This window comes from Aquarana catesbeiana, linkage group LG11 (genome assembly GCF_042186555.1).
Source record: "Aquarana catesbeiana isolate 2022-GZ linkage group LG11, ASM4218655v1, whole genome shotgun sequence".
NCBI lineage: Eukaryota > Metazoa > Chordata > Amphibia > Anura > Ranidae > Aquarana > Aquarana catesbeiana.
Window position 1 is genome coordinate 277,034,149 of NC_133334.1, and position 19,992 is coordinate 277,054,140.

Sequence of the window (19,992 nt, forward strand, 5' to 3'; positions counted from 1 at the left end):
TCTTTCTCATACACTTCCTGCAGTCCCCGCCTAGGCGATTGCGTCACTAGGCAATTCGCAAGGGCTCCTGGGATAACGGCGTCATGTATCCCAGGAAACCTTGCGCATCGCCTAGTGATGAAATCTTGCGTTATTTTCCAGACCGCTGCTATGGCAACGTGTAAGGAGGAAGGAGCGCCGCGCGGTGACATTACTGCGCAGGCGTGAGATCGGGAGGTGCATGCTGGGTAGCCAGCTGCACCTAATCCCGGAAATAGATACCAGAGGGATTCAGATGCCCACAGTGGACATGGACCCTGCCAGCTTCCGAGATCAAGGTAGCCTTTCTTTATTTAAACTGAAATTAACCGGAATACACTATAGGCACTAGCTAATTGTGGCAGATAGAGTTAAACAAATTACAGCGGCGTTTAAAAAAAAAAATTTGACTTGGGGGACTGGAACTCCCCTTTAACAACTTAAAGACTAAACCTGTTTTCTGACACTTGTTTCTTACAAAGTCAGTATTTTTTGCTAGACAATTACTTGGAACCCCCAAACATTTTATATATATATATTTTTTTTAGCAGAGACCCTAGAGAATAAAATGGCGATTGTTGCAATACTTTATGTCACACTGTATTTGCGCAGCGGTCTTTCAAATGCAATTTTTTGGGGAAAAAATACACTTCAATAAATTAAAAAAAAAAAAAAAACAGTAAAGTTATTTTTTTGTATAATGTGAAAGATGATGTTGCGCCACGAGAATCGTGATCTTTATTCTAAGAAAAAAAAATCACGATTCTCATTTTAGCCAGAATCGTGCAGCTCTACTGTTTATCCACACTCAGCTCTCTCTCTCTGTGTTGTATTTCACAGCGGCAGTGTGTGTGACAGGTGAGCATTCCCCACACCCAGGTAAGGTATCAGTGTGATCACACACGTCACATGGTCCACACCCAGCGATGATGTCACTAAACACAACACGTGCCTTCGTCTCCCTACCACACGTACCATAATAACACTGATCTATCCAGCCTGACTACATCCTCCGTCCTGAGTCTCACTTCTCTTCCTTACGCCGTCGGGACCCGTCTGGAGTCAGCTCAGGTAAGGACCTTTGCCTTGATAAATCCCACAAAGCGTTCATTTAGACTTGTGTTATCCCCGTTGCTCGCTATTCCTGATTTCCAGGTCTGAAAAGCTCATCCCTGAAAATGTATGTCCCTTTAAATGTCTAGTTTTCTATACACAAGCAGTGTACATTACCTACGATACAGTAAATTATGGTTATGGGTATTAAACCCCAACGCAAACATTTATTATGTTGCAGTTTACCATATTTTAGATGTGATGGCTGCATTCGTTTTCTTTTTTAGGCTTTATTTCTTTTTTTTTATTATATATATATATATTTTTTTTCACCAGGTGATCTGGCCGGTAAGTTTGTTGTTTGTTTTTTTTTAACAGAAAAAGCTGTCCAGCAGATGTATCAGTTATAATAGAGGGTCTCCAAACTTTCTAAACAAAGGGCCAGTTTGCTGTGCTTCAGACTTTTGGGGGGGGGGGGGGGGGGCAGACTATTGGCAATTGCGAGTATAAGAAGTCCCGATGTCAAAATGCCCCGTCTTTGGTGTCAGTGGGAGAAGAGGGAGAAGAGCAGAGAGCTGTGACTGACAGTCTCAAGCTCTCTGCACGTGGAGCTGTGAAAACCGAGTGATCGGCGATGTTCGATCGCTCGGTTCGCAGTGTAGAGGCGCCGGGGGACAGATGTAGCATCAGACCACATTCTGCATCCACCGAGGTAAGTATTAATCAGAAAAAAAAAAATTCCTTTCTTCTCTTTTAAAGACAAACAGCCCACTAATGGACATTTGCAATAAAACCTCACTCTTGTATATTTGCAGCTTTATCTCCCAGGGATTGCTTTATTTTTATTTTTTACTTGTATTCTCTGCCAGTCAGAGCAAAATTGTCAGGCTGTAAAGCTGTCCTATCTCCTGCTGGTAACGGATACTCGAAAAGATGCCAAAATAACAAAAGTGCTTTTAGGATTCCATGGAACAAAAGTAAAGGTTTTGTTAGCTAATAGCTTTATTCTGGTCCAACAATCCAGCAGATAGGGCATTTAATATTAATATTGGGTTGGAAATGCTGTTTTGGTAGGAAGAGAATACAAATATGTACCAGCACACTGCTAAAAAAAAATATAAATAAAATAGGTATATATAATTAATATATATATAATATTGTCATCAGGACGGTAAGTTGGAGGAAATTCCTGTAACGGAGCCACAGAGCGCAGTAAAAGCCCTGACTGGGGTTCAAACCCTCTGCCACTCTTTTATTCATCTCCTCTCTAACAACTGGATTTTTGTTTAATGTTAAGAATTCTTTTGGGGAACACCTCCCTGCACTTCCTGGATTTGTGCCTAGGCGGAAATTATGTATTTAGTTGCCCGCAGACTCTTGGGAATACTCACATCCAGGGGCTGACTGACCATTCGGGCTCTCGGGCACTGCCCGAGGGCCCCATGCCACTATGGGGCCCCATCAGGGTTGCCAGCCTCAATAAAACCAGGGACAGTATGTAAACATCTGTGTTTTTTTAAAAAAATCCCAAGATTATAGCTGCCCCGCCTCTCCAGTACCTTTTCAGTGTGTGTATGTGTATTCTGTGTGTGTATATTGTGTGTCTGTGTGTGTATACTGTATGTGAGTGTGTGTATACTGTGTGGCCCCATAATCTATTGCCTGGGGGCCCCATAATCTCCTATTGCCCGGGGGCCCCGTAATCTCTTATTGCCCGGGGGCCCCATAATCTCATATTGCCCGGGGGCCCCATGAGTTGTCAGTCCGCCCCTGCTCACATCACACATCCCAGGAGGCCCCGGGGCAATAGGAGCAAACAAACGTTACAGCAAATGCGCCTTGGTGCATTATTAGGGGCCTGGCTGTATCTTCCTGGTTCGTGCAGCAAGCCCCCCGGATGGCACACCACGGCGAATGCAAATCGTCAGGGGGGAGTCTTCAAGAACCCATGCGAAAACGGGCCTCTGAGGATGTCCCATGGTGCATGCGCTATGATGTCATAGAAGAAGATGGTGGTAGTTCATGGCGGAGCAGCAGATCCCTACAGAACACCCCTAGATCGCTAAGTGTCTGAGAATGGTTTTTGTGGATAACCCAGCAAAAAACGTAAGAGAGGGAAAAACAAACAATGGGGGGGGGGGATGAAGTTATTTTCTTAGGCTAGGCTCGGTGTTAAGGGGCGTGTGAAAGTTAAGGTTACCATCATCTTAAAGCAAACTTGTGCTTTGCCCTTCACCGGCAACAGGTTCAGTTGAATGGTGGCCCCACCAGTAACACACCCACCTTCCCTCAGTGTCCATTACTCTATTCAACTGCCAGGAGCAAAGAACCCTACCTATGGGGGAGGACATGACTCACTCCCCTTCATTCCATGTGACAGCACTGGTGCTTGGTGATTGGCCACTCTGTTACTCAGCGCTGTCATATGATGGGAGGATGAAAAATCTTTTGACTTGGAGCTTACACAGAGCTGAGGCTTGCCATACACCTATAGCCTACAGGCTGAATAATATAAGTCTAACAGATTCCTCCATCCACACTTTTAGGCGGGTGCAGTCTACTTTCTCCAATGCAGGTGGCGCTCTTCCTCAGTCAAGAGGAACTTTTTTTCTCTATGGTTTCCTGGGCCACTGGGGAAGCAATCCAATTGGATGCTGCTGCCCCATGTGACTCCAGCAGCCATCCTGGGTCAGCCAGAGCCTGACTCCCAGGCTTGGCATTCAATTTGCAAGTGGGTAGAGTAAGGACAGGTACCCCGCCTGGTAGGAACAAAAATAGCGACGGGGAAAGGTTCCTGACGAGGAGGTAGAGCTCAGTGTTCACAAGTGTCTAGAGATCTTCCTGCTTGGGCAAGAGACAGTGGCGTTGCTAGGGGGCGGCTTTTGGGGCTATAGCCCCGAATCTGGGGCCCATAGCCCAGAGTCTCTGCAGGGGTCCCCAAGGGGAGTGGAGGCTCTCTGGGGACCATGATGTAAGTGGAGGGCTCTCTGGGGACCCTGATTTAAGGGGGAGGCTCTCTGGGGACCCTGATTTAAGGGGGAGGCTCTCTGGGGACCCTGATTTAAGGGGGAGGCTCTCTGGGAACCCTGATGCAAGGGGGAGGTTCTCTGGGGATCCTACTGTAAAAGGGGCTCTCTGGGGATCCTAATGTAAGCGGGGCTCTCTGGAGACCCTGTTGTAAGGTATATATATATATACATGTGTATGCCCGCCCAAGCGTATGACTTTCTTTACTACGTTGCTATGGGCTCTAGTCCCAAATCTTTTGTAGACCTAGCAACGCCCCTGGCAAGAGACAACCAGGCCGCATTCTCAACAGGCGCCGTCAGTTCAGCTGAAACCTGCTCTCTACACACTGCTGGAGCTGTGAGTGTTCCTGTTGGGTTGCCTTCCCACCATGTTCATTGTGAACTGTCTTTGCGTTGTTTCCATACAAGTTCTTTCAGTGGGACTATGTGTGTTATTGCAGTCGCACAACGCTGCAACCCACCTACAAGTAGAAAAGAGGTGATGGGTGCTGCATGGTAAAGAGGGGTGCTCCTCCAGTGAGTACTGAATACATGTTGAGTGATTAATGGGAATATGCCAAGGTTAAGCTGAGAGTCTTCTATCGCCTAGGGCAGTGATGGCGAACCTTGGCACTCCAGAGGTTTTGGAACTACATTTGCCATGATGTTCAACTACACTGCAGAGTGCATGAGTATCATGGGAAATGTAGTTCCAAAACATCTGGGGTGCCAAGTTTCCCCATCACTGTCCTAGGGACCTGCTTTGCCCATTATGAGGGATTTCAATAATTTTACGTTTTGGAGAATGTAATAACAGGAGTAGCTGGAACACACAATGGTAGACAGGAACAGAGTTAGGAATTACCAGCCAGGGACTGGCACACCGGACTTCACGAATACATTAAATATCTCTTTTGGGTGCTTTTTTCCCCCCTGAACCCAAACCCCTTGCTGTAACCCTTACCTTTAAGGAGAAGTACAGGGAAAGCTTGTTTGGCTGTACTTCTCCAGTGGATCACATGGGTGCAGTCGGTTTTGCTCTCCTGTGGCCTGTTTTCAGCTGACAGCGAGGTGAAGCCCGTTGTCAGCTGACATTACAGAGCCGGTCCGGGCTAGGGCAAGATCGCAACAATGAAGTCGTGATCAGCCCACATACCTGCTTAGAGACGACCGCTCCCGCCCCCTCCACAGCCAAGCGTTCTCAGTGTTAGAGCTGACGGGGGACAGATACTGCATCCACCTAAGCAAGTATGAAAAAAAAAAGTCCATATTAAGGGAACTTGAAGGGCTTTACGAAGGGCGTTTTTTTTCTCGCTAGGGATGCCTCGTTCACCCAGGGTGTACTAAAGCTTACGTCCATGGAGGGCCATGTTTACCTGCATGGGGATGGACAGGTGTTCTGTACATCCCTTTTCAGGCAGTACCATTCGTGTCTATTGGGACACAGCGACTGCATGGTCATAGCTGCTGACAGCCATGTGGTTGGAGGTCCACCAATGTAGACAGTGTGCGTTTGGAGACACACACCCACACAGCTGTCAAATTGAGCCATGGGTGTCCATGACATGAAAAGGACTGTCAGCATGGGGATGCATGGAACACATGTTCATTCCTTGCAGCCAAAGATGGCCCTTGGCACGGGTGTAAAGTATTCATACCCATTGAAATTTTCTACATTTTGTCATTTTACAACCAAAACACGTAAATGTATTTTATTGGGATTTTATGTGATAGACCAACACAAAGTGGCACATAATTGTGAAGTTGAAGGAAAATGATAAATGGTTTTCCGAATATTTTACAAATAAAACCTTTACTTTGATACCCCTAACTAAAATCTAGAGGAACCAATTGCCTTCAGAAGTCACCTAATTAGTAAATAGAGTCCACCTGTGTGTAATTTAATCTAAGTATTAAATACATCTGTTCTGTGAAGCCCTCCGAGGTTTGTTAGAGAAGCTTAGTGAACAAACAGCATCATAAAGGCCAAGGAACACACCAGACAGGTCAGGGATAAAGTTGTGGAGAAGTATAAAGCAGGGTTAGGTTATAAAAAAATCTCCCAAGTATTGAACATCTCATGGAGCACTGTTCAATCCATCTTCCGAAAATGGAAAGAGTATGGCACAACTGCAAACCTACCAAGACACGGCCGTCCACCTAAACTGACCGGCCGGGCAAGGAGAGCATTCATCAGAGAAGAGCCAAGAGGTCCATGGTAACTCTGGAGGAGCTGCAGAGATCCACAGCTCAGGTGGGAGAATCTGTCCACAGGACAACTATTAGTCGTGTTCTCCACAAATCTGCCCTTTATGGAAGAGTGACAAGAAGAAAGACATTGGTGAAAGAAAGTCATAAGAAGTCCCATTTGCAGTTTGTGGGAAGCCATGTGGGGGACACAGCAAACATGTGGAAGAAGGTGCTCTGGTCACATGAGACCAAAATTGAACTTTTTGGCCTAAAAGCAAAATGCTATGTGTGGCGGAAAACTAACACTGCACATCACCCTGAACACACCATCCCCACCGTGAAACATGGTGGTGGCAGCATCCTGTGGTGGGGAAGCTTTTCTGCAGCAGGGACAGGGAAGCTGCTCAGAGTTGATGGGATGATGGATGGAGCCAAAAACAGGGCAATCTTACAAGAAAACCTGTTAGAGTCTGCAAAAAACTTGAGACTGGGGTGGAGGTTCACCTTCCAGCAGGACAACGACCCTAAACATACAGCCAGAGCTACAATGGAATGGTTTAGATCAAAGCATATTCATGTATTAGAATGGCCGAGTCAAGGTCCAGACCTAAATCCAATTGAGAATCTGTGGCAAGACTTGAAAATTGCTGTTCACAGACACTCTCCATCCAATCTGACAGAGCTTGAGATATTCTGCAAAGAAGAATGGGCAAAAATGTCCTCTCTAGATGTGCAAAGCTGGTAGAGACATCCCCAAAAAGACTTGCAGCTGTAATTGCAAAGAAAGGGGGTTCTGCAAAGTATGGACTCAGGAGGGCACCATACAAATGCCCCCCACACTTTTCACATATTTATTTGTAAAACATTTTGAAAACCATTTATCATTTTCCTTCCACTTCACAATTATGTGTCACTTTGTGTTGGTCTATCACATAAAATCCCAATAAAATACATTTTTGGTTTGTAACATGACAAAATGTGGAAAATGTCCAGGGGTATTAATACTTTTTCAAGGCACTGTAGATACGCTCAAGTGAATCGGGGGCCTGAAAATAGGCTTTTCTTTCAATGTTCTGCTTGACTGGATGGGCAGACAACGCTCTCTCAGTGTGTGAGCGACGCTCATCTGAACTCTATAAACAATATGCAGATAATATGACTGTATAGAAGGGCCTCTCATGTATGTCAGCTGACCGCGGCTCTCTGTCACAGACCGGTCTGGCAGGTTTCAGGCCTACCTCCTGTGGGATGTCATTACTCCAGTTTCAGCCGATAATAACCTGACAGAAACTCCTATATGGAGGAGGCTGGCCTAGTATTACCTCACGCAAAGGACAGATATAATGACTTTTATCAACAGAGTTCAACTGAACTGAGCATGTGATCAAGAATACGTCACTGACATTCATTAGCACTGATACAGCGGAACATAATTATAAAGTAAACAATCAGATTGGCAACCATTTGAAGCTTATTCACCACCAGGGCCTGGGGTGTAACTACGAATCATGGGGCCCTATAGGACAAAAACTGATGTCCCCCTCAGGGACTTCTCTCTGTAGTAGTATCAACTGTAACAATACATTTCATTAATCTTAAAGTGTTAGTTCACCTTTAGCATAAGGCAACCAATGCAGGTATGGGGGCGTCTGTAGATCAAAACAATCTGTGCAGCTGTGACTAAAATTGAAAAATTGCCATTTATGTACCTCCTGAAGCCTGACTGGAATACACCCAGAGATGGCATTGTCCCGGTCCTGCCTTGTTGCTAGGATGTTGCCAAGAAATTACCATCTGTTACTGTTCATCCCCACCATCGCATTGACGCATTTTGGGGACCAGTGACACTAAGGCCCCTTTCACACGATTGGACCATCGGGTCTGCCTGTGTGTTTTTTAACAGGCGGACCCGATCGGAATACCCTTTGTCCTCTATGGGGAGGAGGATGTCAGCGGACATCCGGTCTGACAAAATTTCACTGAAAACAGATGTATGACGATACGTTCACCATCCGTCCAGCGGATCAGATCAGATGGGATAGCCCGTCAAACAGATACGCCCCTTGTGAAAGGGGCCTAATACAGTGATCAGTGCTAAAAATATTCCTGATTAGTCTCCCAGTTCCTGCCACTGAAAAGCATCCCCACAGCATGATGCTGCCACCACCATGCTTAACTGTAGGTATGGTATTGACCAGGTGATGAGCGGTGCCTGGTTTCCTCCAGACATGATGCTTGCCATTCAGGCCAAAGAGTTCAATCTTTGTTTCATCAGACCAGAGAATTTTGTTTCTCATGGTCTGCGAGTCCTTCAGGTGCCTTTTGGCAAACTCCAGGCGGGCTGTCATGTGCCTTTTACTGAGGAGTGGCTTCTGTCTGGCCACTCTACCATACAGGTCTGATTGGTGGAGAGCTGCAGAGATGACTGTTCTTCTCGAAGGTTATCCTCTCTCCACAGAGAAATGCTGGAGCTCTGTCAGAGTGACAATCGGGTTCTTGGTCACCTCCCCGACTAAGGTCCTTCTCCCTAGATCGCTCAGTTTGGCCAGGGCGCCCCCCCCCCCAGGAAGAGTCCTGGTGGTTCCAAACATCTTCCATTTACGGATGATGGAGGCCACTGTGCTCATTGGGACCTTCAATGCTGTAGAAATGTTTCTGTATACTTCCCCAATCTACAATCAAACCAGCCCATAGATAGCAGCACTTCCTATTTCTCAGTGCCCCTTTGTTTGGACTAGCTTCCTGGGTGTTTTGACTGCTTTGTGACTCTGAATACCGTATTTGAACTTCTGCCTGAATCCCTGACTACTCTCTAGCCTGCTGATTTTGTACTTCACCGCCAGCTCGTGTATGACCTTTGCCTGCCTGACCAATCTCTGGATTTCGATCGTGTACCGCTTTGCCTGATCTGTTGCCCTCCTGATCTGCCTGGCTAAGTTTTCGTCTGAATCCTCAGCACACAAGCTTCACTTTGGACACTACCTATCACAGGTACCTTACACCTGAGCTCAATTTTGAGTGTCATGGAAAAGGCTACAAATACTTATGTACATGGGATTTTTTCGTTTTTTATTTTTAATACATTTTCAAAGATTTAAAAAAAACTTCTTTCACGTTGTCATTATGGGGGATTGTTTGTAGAATTTTGAGGAAAATAATGAATTTAATCCATTTTGGAATAAGGCTGTAACATAACAAAATGGGGACAAAGTGAAGCGCTGTGGATACTTTCCGGGTGAACCATATATACAGTACGTGATCCTGCACTTCCTCCTGCAGTGGGCTGCTTCTGCTGTGATCTGTGGGTGCCAGGCACAGGAGATCTTCCAGCACCCGCCAATCGTCGGGAAACAACACAGAACGGGGATCTCCCTATGTAAACAAGGCTGATCACCTTTCTAATAGGGGAAAGGGGTGGCTTCTGTGTTCCTGCAAAGCAGGGACTAAAATCCATTTCTTCCCCTAGTAAAAGCAGCACACAGTACACATAAATACTGGTTGGGCACACAGTTAAGCCTTTGATTGCCCTAGATGTTCAACCCCTTCCCAGCCAGTGTCATTAGTACAGTGACAGTGTACAGTGTGGAAAATAATGATTTGATCCCCTGCAGATATTGTACGTTTGCCCACTTACAAAGAAATTAAGGGTCTAAATTTTTTTTTTAGGGTCTATAATTTTTATCGTAGGTGTATTTTACATGATAGAGACAGAATATCAACCAAAAATCCAGAAAAAACACACAATACAAATGTTATAAATGGAGTTGCAGTTCAGTGAGTAAAATAAGTGTTTGATCCCCAAGCAAAACATGACTTAGTACTTGGTGGAGAAACCCTCGTTAGCAAGCACAATTATTTTCCCCACTGTATACTTGTAGCACTGATCACTGTATTAGTGTCACTGGTTCCCGCAAAGTGTCAAAAGTGTCAGTTAGTGTTTGATTGTCCTCCGCAAAATCGCAGTCCCACTATAAGTCGCTGATCATCACCATTACTAGTATCCAAAAAAATTTTTTTTAAATGACAGTATATAAAACATAGTTTGTAGACGCTATAACGTTTGCATAAATTAATCAATATACACTTATTGGGATTTTTTTTTTTACCAAATATATGTAGAAGAATACATATTGGCCTAAATTTATGAAGACATTTTATTTTTTTAATTTTTTATTAGATGTGTTTTATAGCAGAAAGTAAAAATATTGTTGTTTTTTTTTCTAAATTGTCGTTTTTCTTTTTGTTTCTTTTTTGTAGCGCAAAAGATAAAAAAAACGCAGAGGTGATCAAATACTACCAAAAGAAAGTTCTATTTGTGGGGGGGGAATTAAATACATTTTATTTGGGTACAGCGTTGCATGACCTCGCAATTGTCAGTTAAAGTAGCATAGTGCCGTATCGCAAAAAAATGGTCTGGTCATGAAGGGGGATAAATCTTCTGGAGGTCAGTCAAGTGGTTAAAAAATGCTCAAAGTACCCAAATTGAGCCTAAACATGCATAAATATGCACTAATGCTAAGTGCGTTCCCCTATTAATGCATTCTAATGGTCAGAATTCTGACCAATAGAATGTTTTAACGCTAGACGCAGGAACGCACGTAAAAGCAAATAAATACATATGCAAAAACGTATGCGCCCATGTACATGCAGCCTAACACAGATTTTTGTAATTATTTTAATGATATAAGTGCGGTGCTAGATCACAAAAAAAAAAAAACACAGCTGAACCCCTAAATACGCGGTATTTTTGGCGCCGTTGTGAAGAACCATAAAAGTTATAGTCATAGTAGCAATAATAATAATAATTTTCATGACCATTTTTTATATTATGACACAAATATTAACACTCTTGCAGACAATTACACTATCAGGGCTCGTTCACACTTGCAGCCAATAAAAAAAGGCGGTTGAGTCCGGTATAGTTTCCATAAACCGGCCTTTGTGGGATTGGATTGGATCAGCATTGGTTCCCCTTTTGCTCCACACCTCTGAAGAGTGAGCCTGCTGGTTGCAATAAATTGATATCAGTTAGCTTTACTTCCCATCGAGCAATGTTTGTGACAGAAGATAAAAAGGTCCAAAGTGAGCAAACAGTGACTCAGTACGTCCTTTTCCATTACTTATCACTCGCACGCTGATGGATTTCTTTCTTCCACGTGATGGAGACAAACTCACAGGAAGAGAATTTGCACACCTGCCAGAGTACGCGGCGGTACCGTGTATCCTGGCAAACCCACATAGCAAAGGACTGTTTTGTGGTTAACCTTTTACTCCCTTGTTTTATGTTATCATGAGATGCTGCTATCACTGCCAAGGGAGTATACAGGGTTTTTTTTTCTTTTTCGTTTAACCACTTAGGACCGAGCCTCTTTTTGAGATGTGTTGTTTACAAGTTAAAAAAAGTTTTTTTGCTAGAAAATAACTTAGAACCCCCAAACATTACACATTTTTTTTCTAACACCCTAGAGAATAAAATGGCGGTCGTTGCAATACTTTCTGTCACACCGTATTTGCGCAGCGGTCTTACAAGCGCACTTTTTTTGGAAAAAATAAAAAATTTGGAATTAAAAAATAAGACAACAATAAAGTTAGCCCAATTTTTTTTTATACGGTGAAAGATAATGTTACGCTGAGTAAATTGATACCCAACATGAGACGCTTCAAAATTGCGCTCGCTCGTGGAATGGCGAAAAATTTTTACCCTTAAAAAGCTCCATAGGCGACGTTTAAAAAATTCTACAGGTTGCATTTTTTAAATTACAGAGGAGGTCTGGTGCTAAAATTATTGCTCTTGCTCTACCAATCACGGCGATACCTCACATGTGTGCTTTGAACACCGTTTGCATATGCGGGCACTATTCACGTATTCACGTGTTCGTTTCTGCACGCGAGCTCGGTGGGACGAGGCTCGTTTAAAACTTTTTTTTCTTATTTATTTTACCTTTTATTTTTTATTTTACACTGTTTTAAAAAAAAAAAAGTGTCACTTTTATTCCTATTACAAAGAATGTAAACATCCCTTGTAATAGAAAAAAAGCTTGACAGGACCTCTTAAATATGAGATCTGGGGTCAAAAAGACCTCAGATCTCGTATTTACACTTAAATGCAATAAAAAATTTAAAAAAATGTCATTTAAAAGAATAATTTTAAAAAATGGCCCTTTAAGAGCTGTGGGCGGAAGTAATGTTTTCACGTCGCTTCCGCCCTGCGTTGTTATGGCAATGGGTGGGGGCCATCTTCCTCTCACTCATCTCCATGCCCAGCCAAGGTGAAGATCTGATTGCCTCCGCCACTGCCTATGGATCCGGTAAGCGTCGGAAGGCACCAGAGCACGGCGGGAGAGGGGGCCCTCTCCCGCCGCCGATAAAAGTGATCTCGCGGTGAATCCACCGCAGAGACCACTCTTATCAGAAACTGGATTGCCGGCCGAACATGAAGATACCAGGGATATGGCAGCTAGCTGCTGCCATAACAACGCTATCCCCCATCAAAGTTAGGACCTATATCGGCGTGCGGCAGTCCAGAAGTGGTTAATATGGACACGACTGAAAGATACATTTTTATATATATTATTTTTCCAGGTAAATATGGAACATTGCAAGTGAATATTTTTCCTACTTACAGCTAGTCATATAATTGGAGCATTAGGCTTATTTTTTTATTGTTTTCTAATTTCTTCTTAACTGCTGTTGTTTACAGAGCTCAGCGGTTCAAGCTGAAATTTACACACACATATGCATGAGTCAGAGTGGTGAATTAACCCCTTCCCGCCGACCGTACGCAGATATGCGTACTCGGCTTTCCGGGGTTATACCGGGATGATGCCCGCAGCTGCAGGCATCATCCCGGTACCGTTGTTTACAGCGGGCGATCGGCTACCCGTGTATAACAACCGATGCGGCTAAAAGCGGGAGGGGACATCCGTGCGATCGGGAGGCCCGGTGTCCATTCGGCTGCCTTTGGCGGCTGGGGGAGGGCTGGAACGAAGCTGTGAGCGGCTTCGTTCCAGCCTTCTCGTTGTAAACGCGGAAGCGACGTCATGACGTCACTTCCCGTTTACTCGGCTGCCAATGGCGCCGAATTTAAAAAAGTACACAGTATTCAGAATCGTCGTTTTCGGCGATCTGAATACTTTGAAGTGTAAAGGAGGGATGGGGGGTCTTTTAGACCCCCCATCCCTCCATAAAGAGTACCTGTCACCACCTATTACTGTCACAAGGGATGTTTACATTGCTTGTGACAGCAATAAAAGTAAAAAAAAAAAAAATTTATAAAGTACAAAAATAAATAAAATAAATAAAAAAAAAAAAAAAATTTTTAAAGTGCCCCTGTCCCCGCGAGCTCGCGCAGCGAAGAAAACTCATACGGAAGTCGCGCCCGCATATGTAAACAGTGTTCAAACCACACATGTGAGGTATCGCCGCGATCGTCAGAGCGAGAGCAATAATTCTAGCCCTAGACCTCCTCTGTAGCTCAAACCTGGTAACCGTAAAAAATTTTTAAAGCGTCGCCTATGGAAATTCATAGGTACCGTAGTTCGTCGCCATTCCACGAGTGCGTGCAATTATAAAGGGTGACATGTTTGGTATCCATTTACTCGGCGTAACATCATCTTTCACATTATACAAAAAAATTGGGGTAACTTTACTGTTTGGATTTTTTAAAATTCATGAAAGTGTCACTTTTCCAAAAGTTTGCGTTTAAAAAAATATATATAATGTTTGGGGGTTCTAAGTAATTTTCTAGCAAAAAATACGGATTTTAACTTGTAAACACCAAATTTCAAAAATAGGCTTAGTCATGAAAGGGTTAAACACAGAGGGGTTGATTTACTAAAGGCAAATAGACTGTGCAGTTACAGGAATTTCCTACTGTAAAGTTACATTTTTCTCTTTTTTTAGAGGAGAAGACACCATGCCGGGTTCAGGATTTAAAGCTGAGCGACTGAAGGTCAATCTGAGACTCGTCATCAACCGACTAAAACTTCTGGAAAAAAAGAAAAGTGAGTGTTCTGTCCTGAATTCCTTCATTTTTTTCTAGAATGCCAAGGGCCCTTACATTGTTTCTACGTAACCTATTTTCCATGTCATCCAGCCAGGCAGCATATTTAGCAGACAAAGAATGTTGATAATGCACATCGTGCTGTAATGGCGCCCATTCATCTTCCAGGATGCCCAGGTGCCCCTTCAGAGATCGCGCAGTTTCTGCACGTCATGGCAAGTTGTCATGTACCTGACAGATGAGCCTGGTGTGTAGTGGGAAGGATTTCTCGTACAACCCCGGTTCAAGGGCCACCGATGTTGCAACAGTGGGCGCAAGATTCTGGCGATATATGGGTGCCTTGATCTTCTGTGTAGTAGATGTGCCACCAGGATAGACCAGCAGGTTTAAAGGCAGATGTTGTCAGTTCAGCTGATGCAGCAGGAAACAGGAACAGGAATAGGCTGGTAGGTGCAGAGCTGAGGAGACACTGAATACGTAGTCAGACAAGCCGGGTTTGGTAACAGATGATCAGATGCAGATATGGACGACAGGCAGAGAATGGTCTGGATACACGCAGAGTTCAGCAACAGGATATCAAGCAGTAGAGAGGTAAACATAGTCAACAAGGCAAGCCGGGGTCAGTAACAGTCAGAGTAAGCAGGGTCAAACACAGGAATCAGAATCAGGATCTCAGGAACAGGTTTCACAGGTACAAGCTGCAGATCAGACAGCAAAGTCTCTGCACAGTTGAGGTGTTTAAATATGGTGGATTGGCGCTAGGCTCACTGGCGTGTGCAGGTCAACCACTGACACAAATTAAGGAAATTTCAATTTTTACCCCTTTAATTTCTGATCTGAGTTCAGTAATTGATGATTTGCAGGACGTAACTGCTAGCAATATGTCTCTGGTTCTGGCCCATCTGTGTCCAGAACCTGAGCAGGCCGAGCGACCAGGGTGTCAGCAAGGTTACTCACTGTGTCCCATTCTAATATATATATATATATATATATATTGCACCTGTGGTTATAAACTGTAATTACACTGTTTTGGGGGGGATTCTTCACCTGAGTCTTGGCTGTCATTCAGCACTCAGTTGATTCATATCCTCCTATTCAGGACTCAGTTGATTCATATCCTCCTATTCAGGACTCATATCCTCCTATCCACATATCTTTGTTCCAGTAAAACCTAAGAGAATATTTTATATAACTTGTGTTGGAGTGTCATTTAAAGGTGCCTGCAAAATGTCTGAACCTAGAGTGTCAGGTGGGCTGGAGGGTTCACCGGGTCAGGGCGGTGCAGATGAACATGCCACTCTAAGCAGCCCTCAAGGAGGCAGTGCTACATAATATAACTGCACGATAAATATATAATTTATTAAGTGGAGATTTCATTGCATAACAATTAATCATTGAGTGTTTATGTCCCTGTAGCGGAAATGGCCATGAAGTCCAGGAAGGAGATTGCTGACTACTTATCATGCAGAAAGGACGAACGAGCGAGAATCCGAGTGGAACACATCATCCGAGAAGACTACATGGTGGAGGCAATGGAGATCCTGGAGTTGTACTGTGACCTCTTGTTGGCCCGATTCGGATTAATCCAATCCATGAAGTAAGACTAAACAGGCTTTGCTGAATGAAAGTGGGCCTTTTAAGAATGGATGAGGAAGGGTTAAATACTGCATTTGGCTTTTACTGCTGTATCCACAATGGGGAGTTTTCTCCTCACCTTATGTCCCAATGTCACTGTCACTGGGACAGGAAGTGAATGGTAATTGCTCCAATGGGGGCACATGCAGAAATGAGAATTGGTCAAAAATTCTGTGTACTCAACCCCCCTAGGGTGCATTCACACCTGAGCATCACCTTTTTGATCATTTTTCAGGTGGTTTCTCTTTTTTTGCAAGTTTTTTAAGCGTTTTGCATAGGTTTTTTGCAGTTTTTTTTTAAAGCGTTTTTGAGCTTCGGAGTTTTTTTTTTTTATTAGCCAATACAGAAAAATATAAGCAGTTTCATCATGTATTACTGTGTTTTTTCGTTTTTTCATCTGCTTTTATTTATTACTTATTTATTAATATTTAATACATTCTTGTGCATCTGTTTTTGTTAGGGGTTAGGGTTAAGGGTTAGCAGTTAGGGTTAGGGTTAGGTGTTAATGTATTTAATAATTTAATTTATTTAATATTATTATTTATTTTTTGTTATGTTAAAGTAAGGGGTTAGGGGTTAGTTAATTCATTAATTAATTTCTTATTTATTTATTGTTATTATATTTCTTTTATTTATTTACAAAATATTATTTATTATTTTTTGTTAGGGTTAGGGTAAGGGGTTAAGATTAGGGTTAGGGGTTAATATTGGGGGTTAGGATTAGTGTCGGGTTAATATTAGTAATTAATATTAGTTAATATTAGGGTTATGGGTTAGTATTAGAGGTTAATATTAGTGTTAGGGGTTAATATTAGGGTTAGGGGTTGGGGTTAGTATTAGGGTTAGGGGTTGGGGTTAGAGGTCAATATTAGGGTTAGGGATTAGGGTTAGAATTAGTGTTAGAGGTTAATATTAGGGTTAAGAGTTAATATTAGGGTTAGGGGTTAGTATTAGGGTTTGAGGTTAGTATTATTGTTAGGGGTTAATATTAGGGTTAGGGGTTGGGGTTAGTATTAGGGTTAGGGGTTGGGGTAAGGGGTTAGTATTTTGGTTATGGGTTAGTATTAGTGTTAGGGGTTAGTATTAGTGTTAGGGGTTAATATTAGGGTTAGTGTTAGGGATAGGGGTTAATATTAGGGTTAGGGGTTGAGGGTTAGTATTAGGGTTAGGGGTTAATATTAGAGTTAGGGGCTAGTATTAGGGTCAGGGGTTAATATTAGGGTTAGGGGTTAGCATTAGGGTTAGAGGTTAATATTAGGGTTAAGGTTTAGTATTAGTGTTAGGTTAATATTAGGGTTAGGGGTTAATATTAGGGTTAGGGGTTAGTATTAGGGTTAGGGGTTGAGGTTAGGATTAGGGTTAGGGGTTAGGATTAAGGTTAGGTATAGATGTGAATGTAGCCTTATAAAGGATTAGCTTTAGAGATGTGTTAAAGGGCTGGATTGAGTTTGATTCCATTCACATCTGCTTGTTCCGTGAAAACGCATGAAAAACACACGCGATGCTTGCGGAGCCGTTCATTGTTAGCGGCACCCCAAACACAGCCCACAAAGACACATTTTCAAACATGTGTCAAAGGCAACAAAAGGCGCAGTAAAAAAAATTTGAAGCTCAATGCCAGTAAAGGTGCAGGAACTTCTTTGGCGTGTTGGTCACTCATATGCCTATCATGCAAAAGTGCCCGCAAAAAGTGTAAAAAATGATGCGCCAATGTGAATGGGGCCTTGGCGGTTAGTTTAGTTGGGTCATTTTAAATTACGGTTTCTAAAATAACTTTTTTAGTGCAATAACCTGTGTTTTCTTGTTCACATATTGTTCCTGCAAAAGAAAAAAAAAAGAAAAATTGGGGCACCCAAAAATACTGTACTTAATTTATAACATCCGAAAATGAACATCCTGACTATCACTTTGTAGCAAAAAATAAATAAAAAAAGGACACTAAAGTACCTAAAAATGTGCAAATGAGTATTGAAGAACCATTTTAGGGTCCTGTGTAACAATCTTCTCTTATACAGGGAACTGGACCCCGGACTGGCTGAAGCCGTGTCCACCCTGATCTGGGCTGCCCCCCGTCTGCAGACAGAAGTCTCTGAGCTCAAGACAGTAAGTGGGCAGAACAAATTTAACAACAGCCTCCAAAACATTGTGGTGTCTACCAGTGCCAGGGCAAGGTCAAGCAGTGCCCAGGGCAAGGATGGGAAACTATGCTACCTGCCTCAATTTTGTAAAGCGCTGTGCAAACTATTGGTGCTACATAAATCATGAATAATAATAATAATAATAATAATTTTCAATTAAATTTTTTAATTGTTTGATATATTATTAATTATTTTAATACAATTACTACTCCTGCTAAAATAATTATAATAAAAATAATAATTATATATTGAACAATAATAATAACATTTTGATTTTGTTTACTATAAGGATGGTCAAATATCTGTGTATTTAAATATATTGAATAATAATTAATAATAATAATATTAATAATAATAACAATAATGCTATTAACACTACTACTACTATTACTACTACTACTAATAATAATAACAATACTATTAACACTACTACTACTACTGCTAATAATAATAATTCTATTCATATAATAATAATTCTATAAATACTACTACTCAAACTACTACTACTACTAATAATAATTCTTTTAAAATAATAATAATAATAATTATTATTATTTTAATACTACTTCTACTCCTACTAATATTAATAATAATAATAATAATAATAATAATAATAATTATTATTATTATTATTATTATTATTATTATTATTATTATTATTTTAATAGAATTATTATTATTAGTAGTAGTTTGAGTAGTAGTTTTAGATGTATTATTATATTAATAGAATTATTATTATTATTATTATTAGTAGTAGTAGTAGTAGCAGTAGTAATTGTAGTAGTAGTGTTAATAGTATTATTATTAATATTATTATTATTAATAATAATAATAATAATAATATTATTCAATATTTTTAAATACACAGATATATGACCATCCTTACAGTACACGGAAAAAACATAACATTTAATTACACACTAATGGGAAAATAATTTTAAAAAATACATTCGTATTGAGTTTATGCATTACAACTATTAGTCGATAAACACCTAAAATATAAAAATTCACAATAACATGGGCTATTTTTTTTTAAATATGTTCTATGAAGGCAGCATAGACCCAACCCCGCTGCTTGATAGGGATAAAAAAACCCTATAGGAAAATCATTTTCTGTGTACACAGCCCTTCTCAAAAGCTTTGTAGAGCAGCAAGTAAATAATAGCAATGTTTACATCACAGTGAACAATAGATATGAGTATTTTGCATCCTCACCTGGTCAAAAGAAGAACTGCAAGAACATCACTGTTACATACTATATATCAGTTGCCTCAAAACGGCGGCCCAGGGGCCAGATGTGGCCCTTTGCTTGCCTTTATCTGGCCCTTGGGGCACTATTCCACCAACTAACACCAATGATGGGGCACCATTCACCCTACTAACACCATCAATGGGGCATTATTCTTTTCATTGATATCAACAATTCCTCTCACTAGAACCAGGGTGCACTGATGCCGGGGTATTTTCTACTTCCAATGGCCATAGTACCCCCCCCAAAGCCTGAAGGACACTAAACTGGCCCTTTGCTTAGAAAGTTCAGAGACCCTTGCTATATATTGTACATTCACATCAGTCCCTTCCCTCAAAGAGCTTACAATCTAAGAATCCCTATCTTACATGCATACATATACCAGGGCCAGTTTAGACTGGAGCAAATCAACTGACCAGCATGTTTTTGGAGTATCGGAGGAAACCCATGCAAGCACAAGGAAAGCATGCAAACTCCATGCAGGTAGAGTCCTGACTGGGATTCGATCCGGGGACCCCAGCACTGTGCTAATCAGTAAGCAAATGTGCTGCCCGTATATTAATTTGAGCAAAACTGGTAAACAGGGCATGATATTTTTATATAGGTATCATCTTAGACAATCAGAAATGACATCACTTGGTAACAATATATAGGTTACAAGTACTCATAATTAGAGTTCTATACGGGCCAAAGCTATGC

General features: G+C 41.9%; 1 protein-coding gene across 2 annotated transcripts in view; it reads left to right on the forward strand.

The window, feature by feature from the left end:
- The first annotated feature begins 927 nt into the window (after positions 1-927).
- The window catches only part of LOC141112813 (IST1 homolog), a 45,491-nt gene continuing 26,426 nt past the window's right edge, over positions 928-19,992 (forward strand). The window contains exons 1-5 of one of the 2 annotated variants that reach the window (XM_073605881.1): positions 928-1,089; positions 9,113-9,260; positions 14,172-14,272; positions 15,688-15,868; positions 17,922-18,009. In XM_073605881.1, the coding sequence (XP_073461982.1) occupies positions 14,185-14,272; positions 15,688-15,868; positions 17,922-18,009 (357 nt within the window). In that variant the 5' untranslated portion in view covers positions 928-1,089; positions 9,113-9,260; positions 14,172-14,184. The remainder of the gene's footprint in view (positions 1,090-9,112; positions 9,261-14,171; positions 14,273-15,687; positions 15,869-17,921; positions 18,010-19,992) is intronic. The other variant, XM_073605880.1, reaches the window with a different exon arrangement.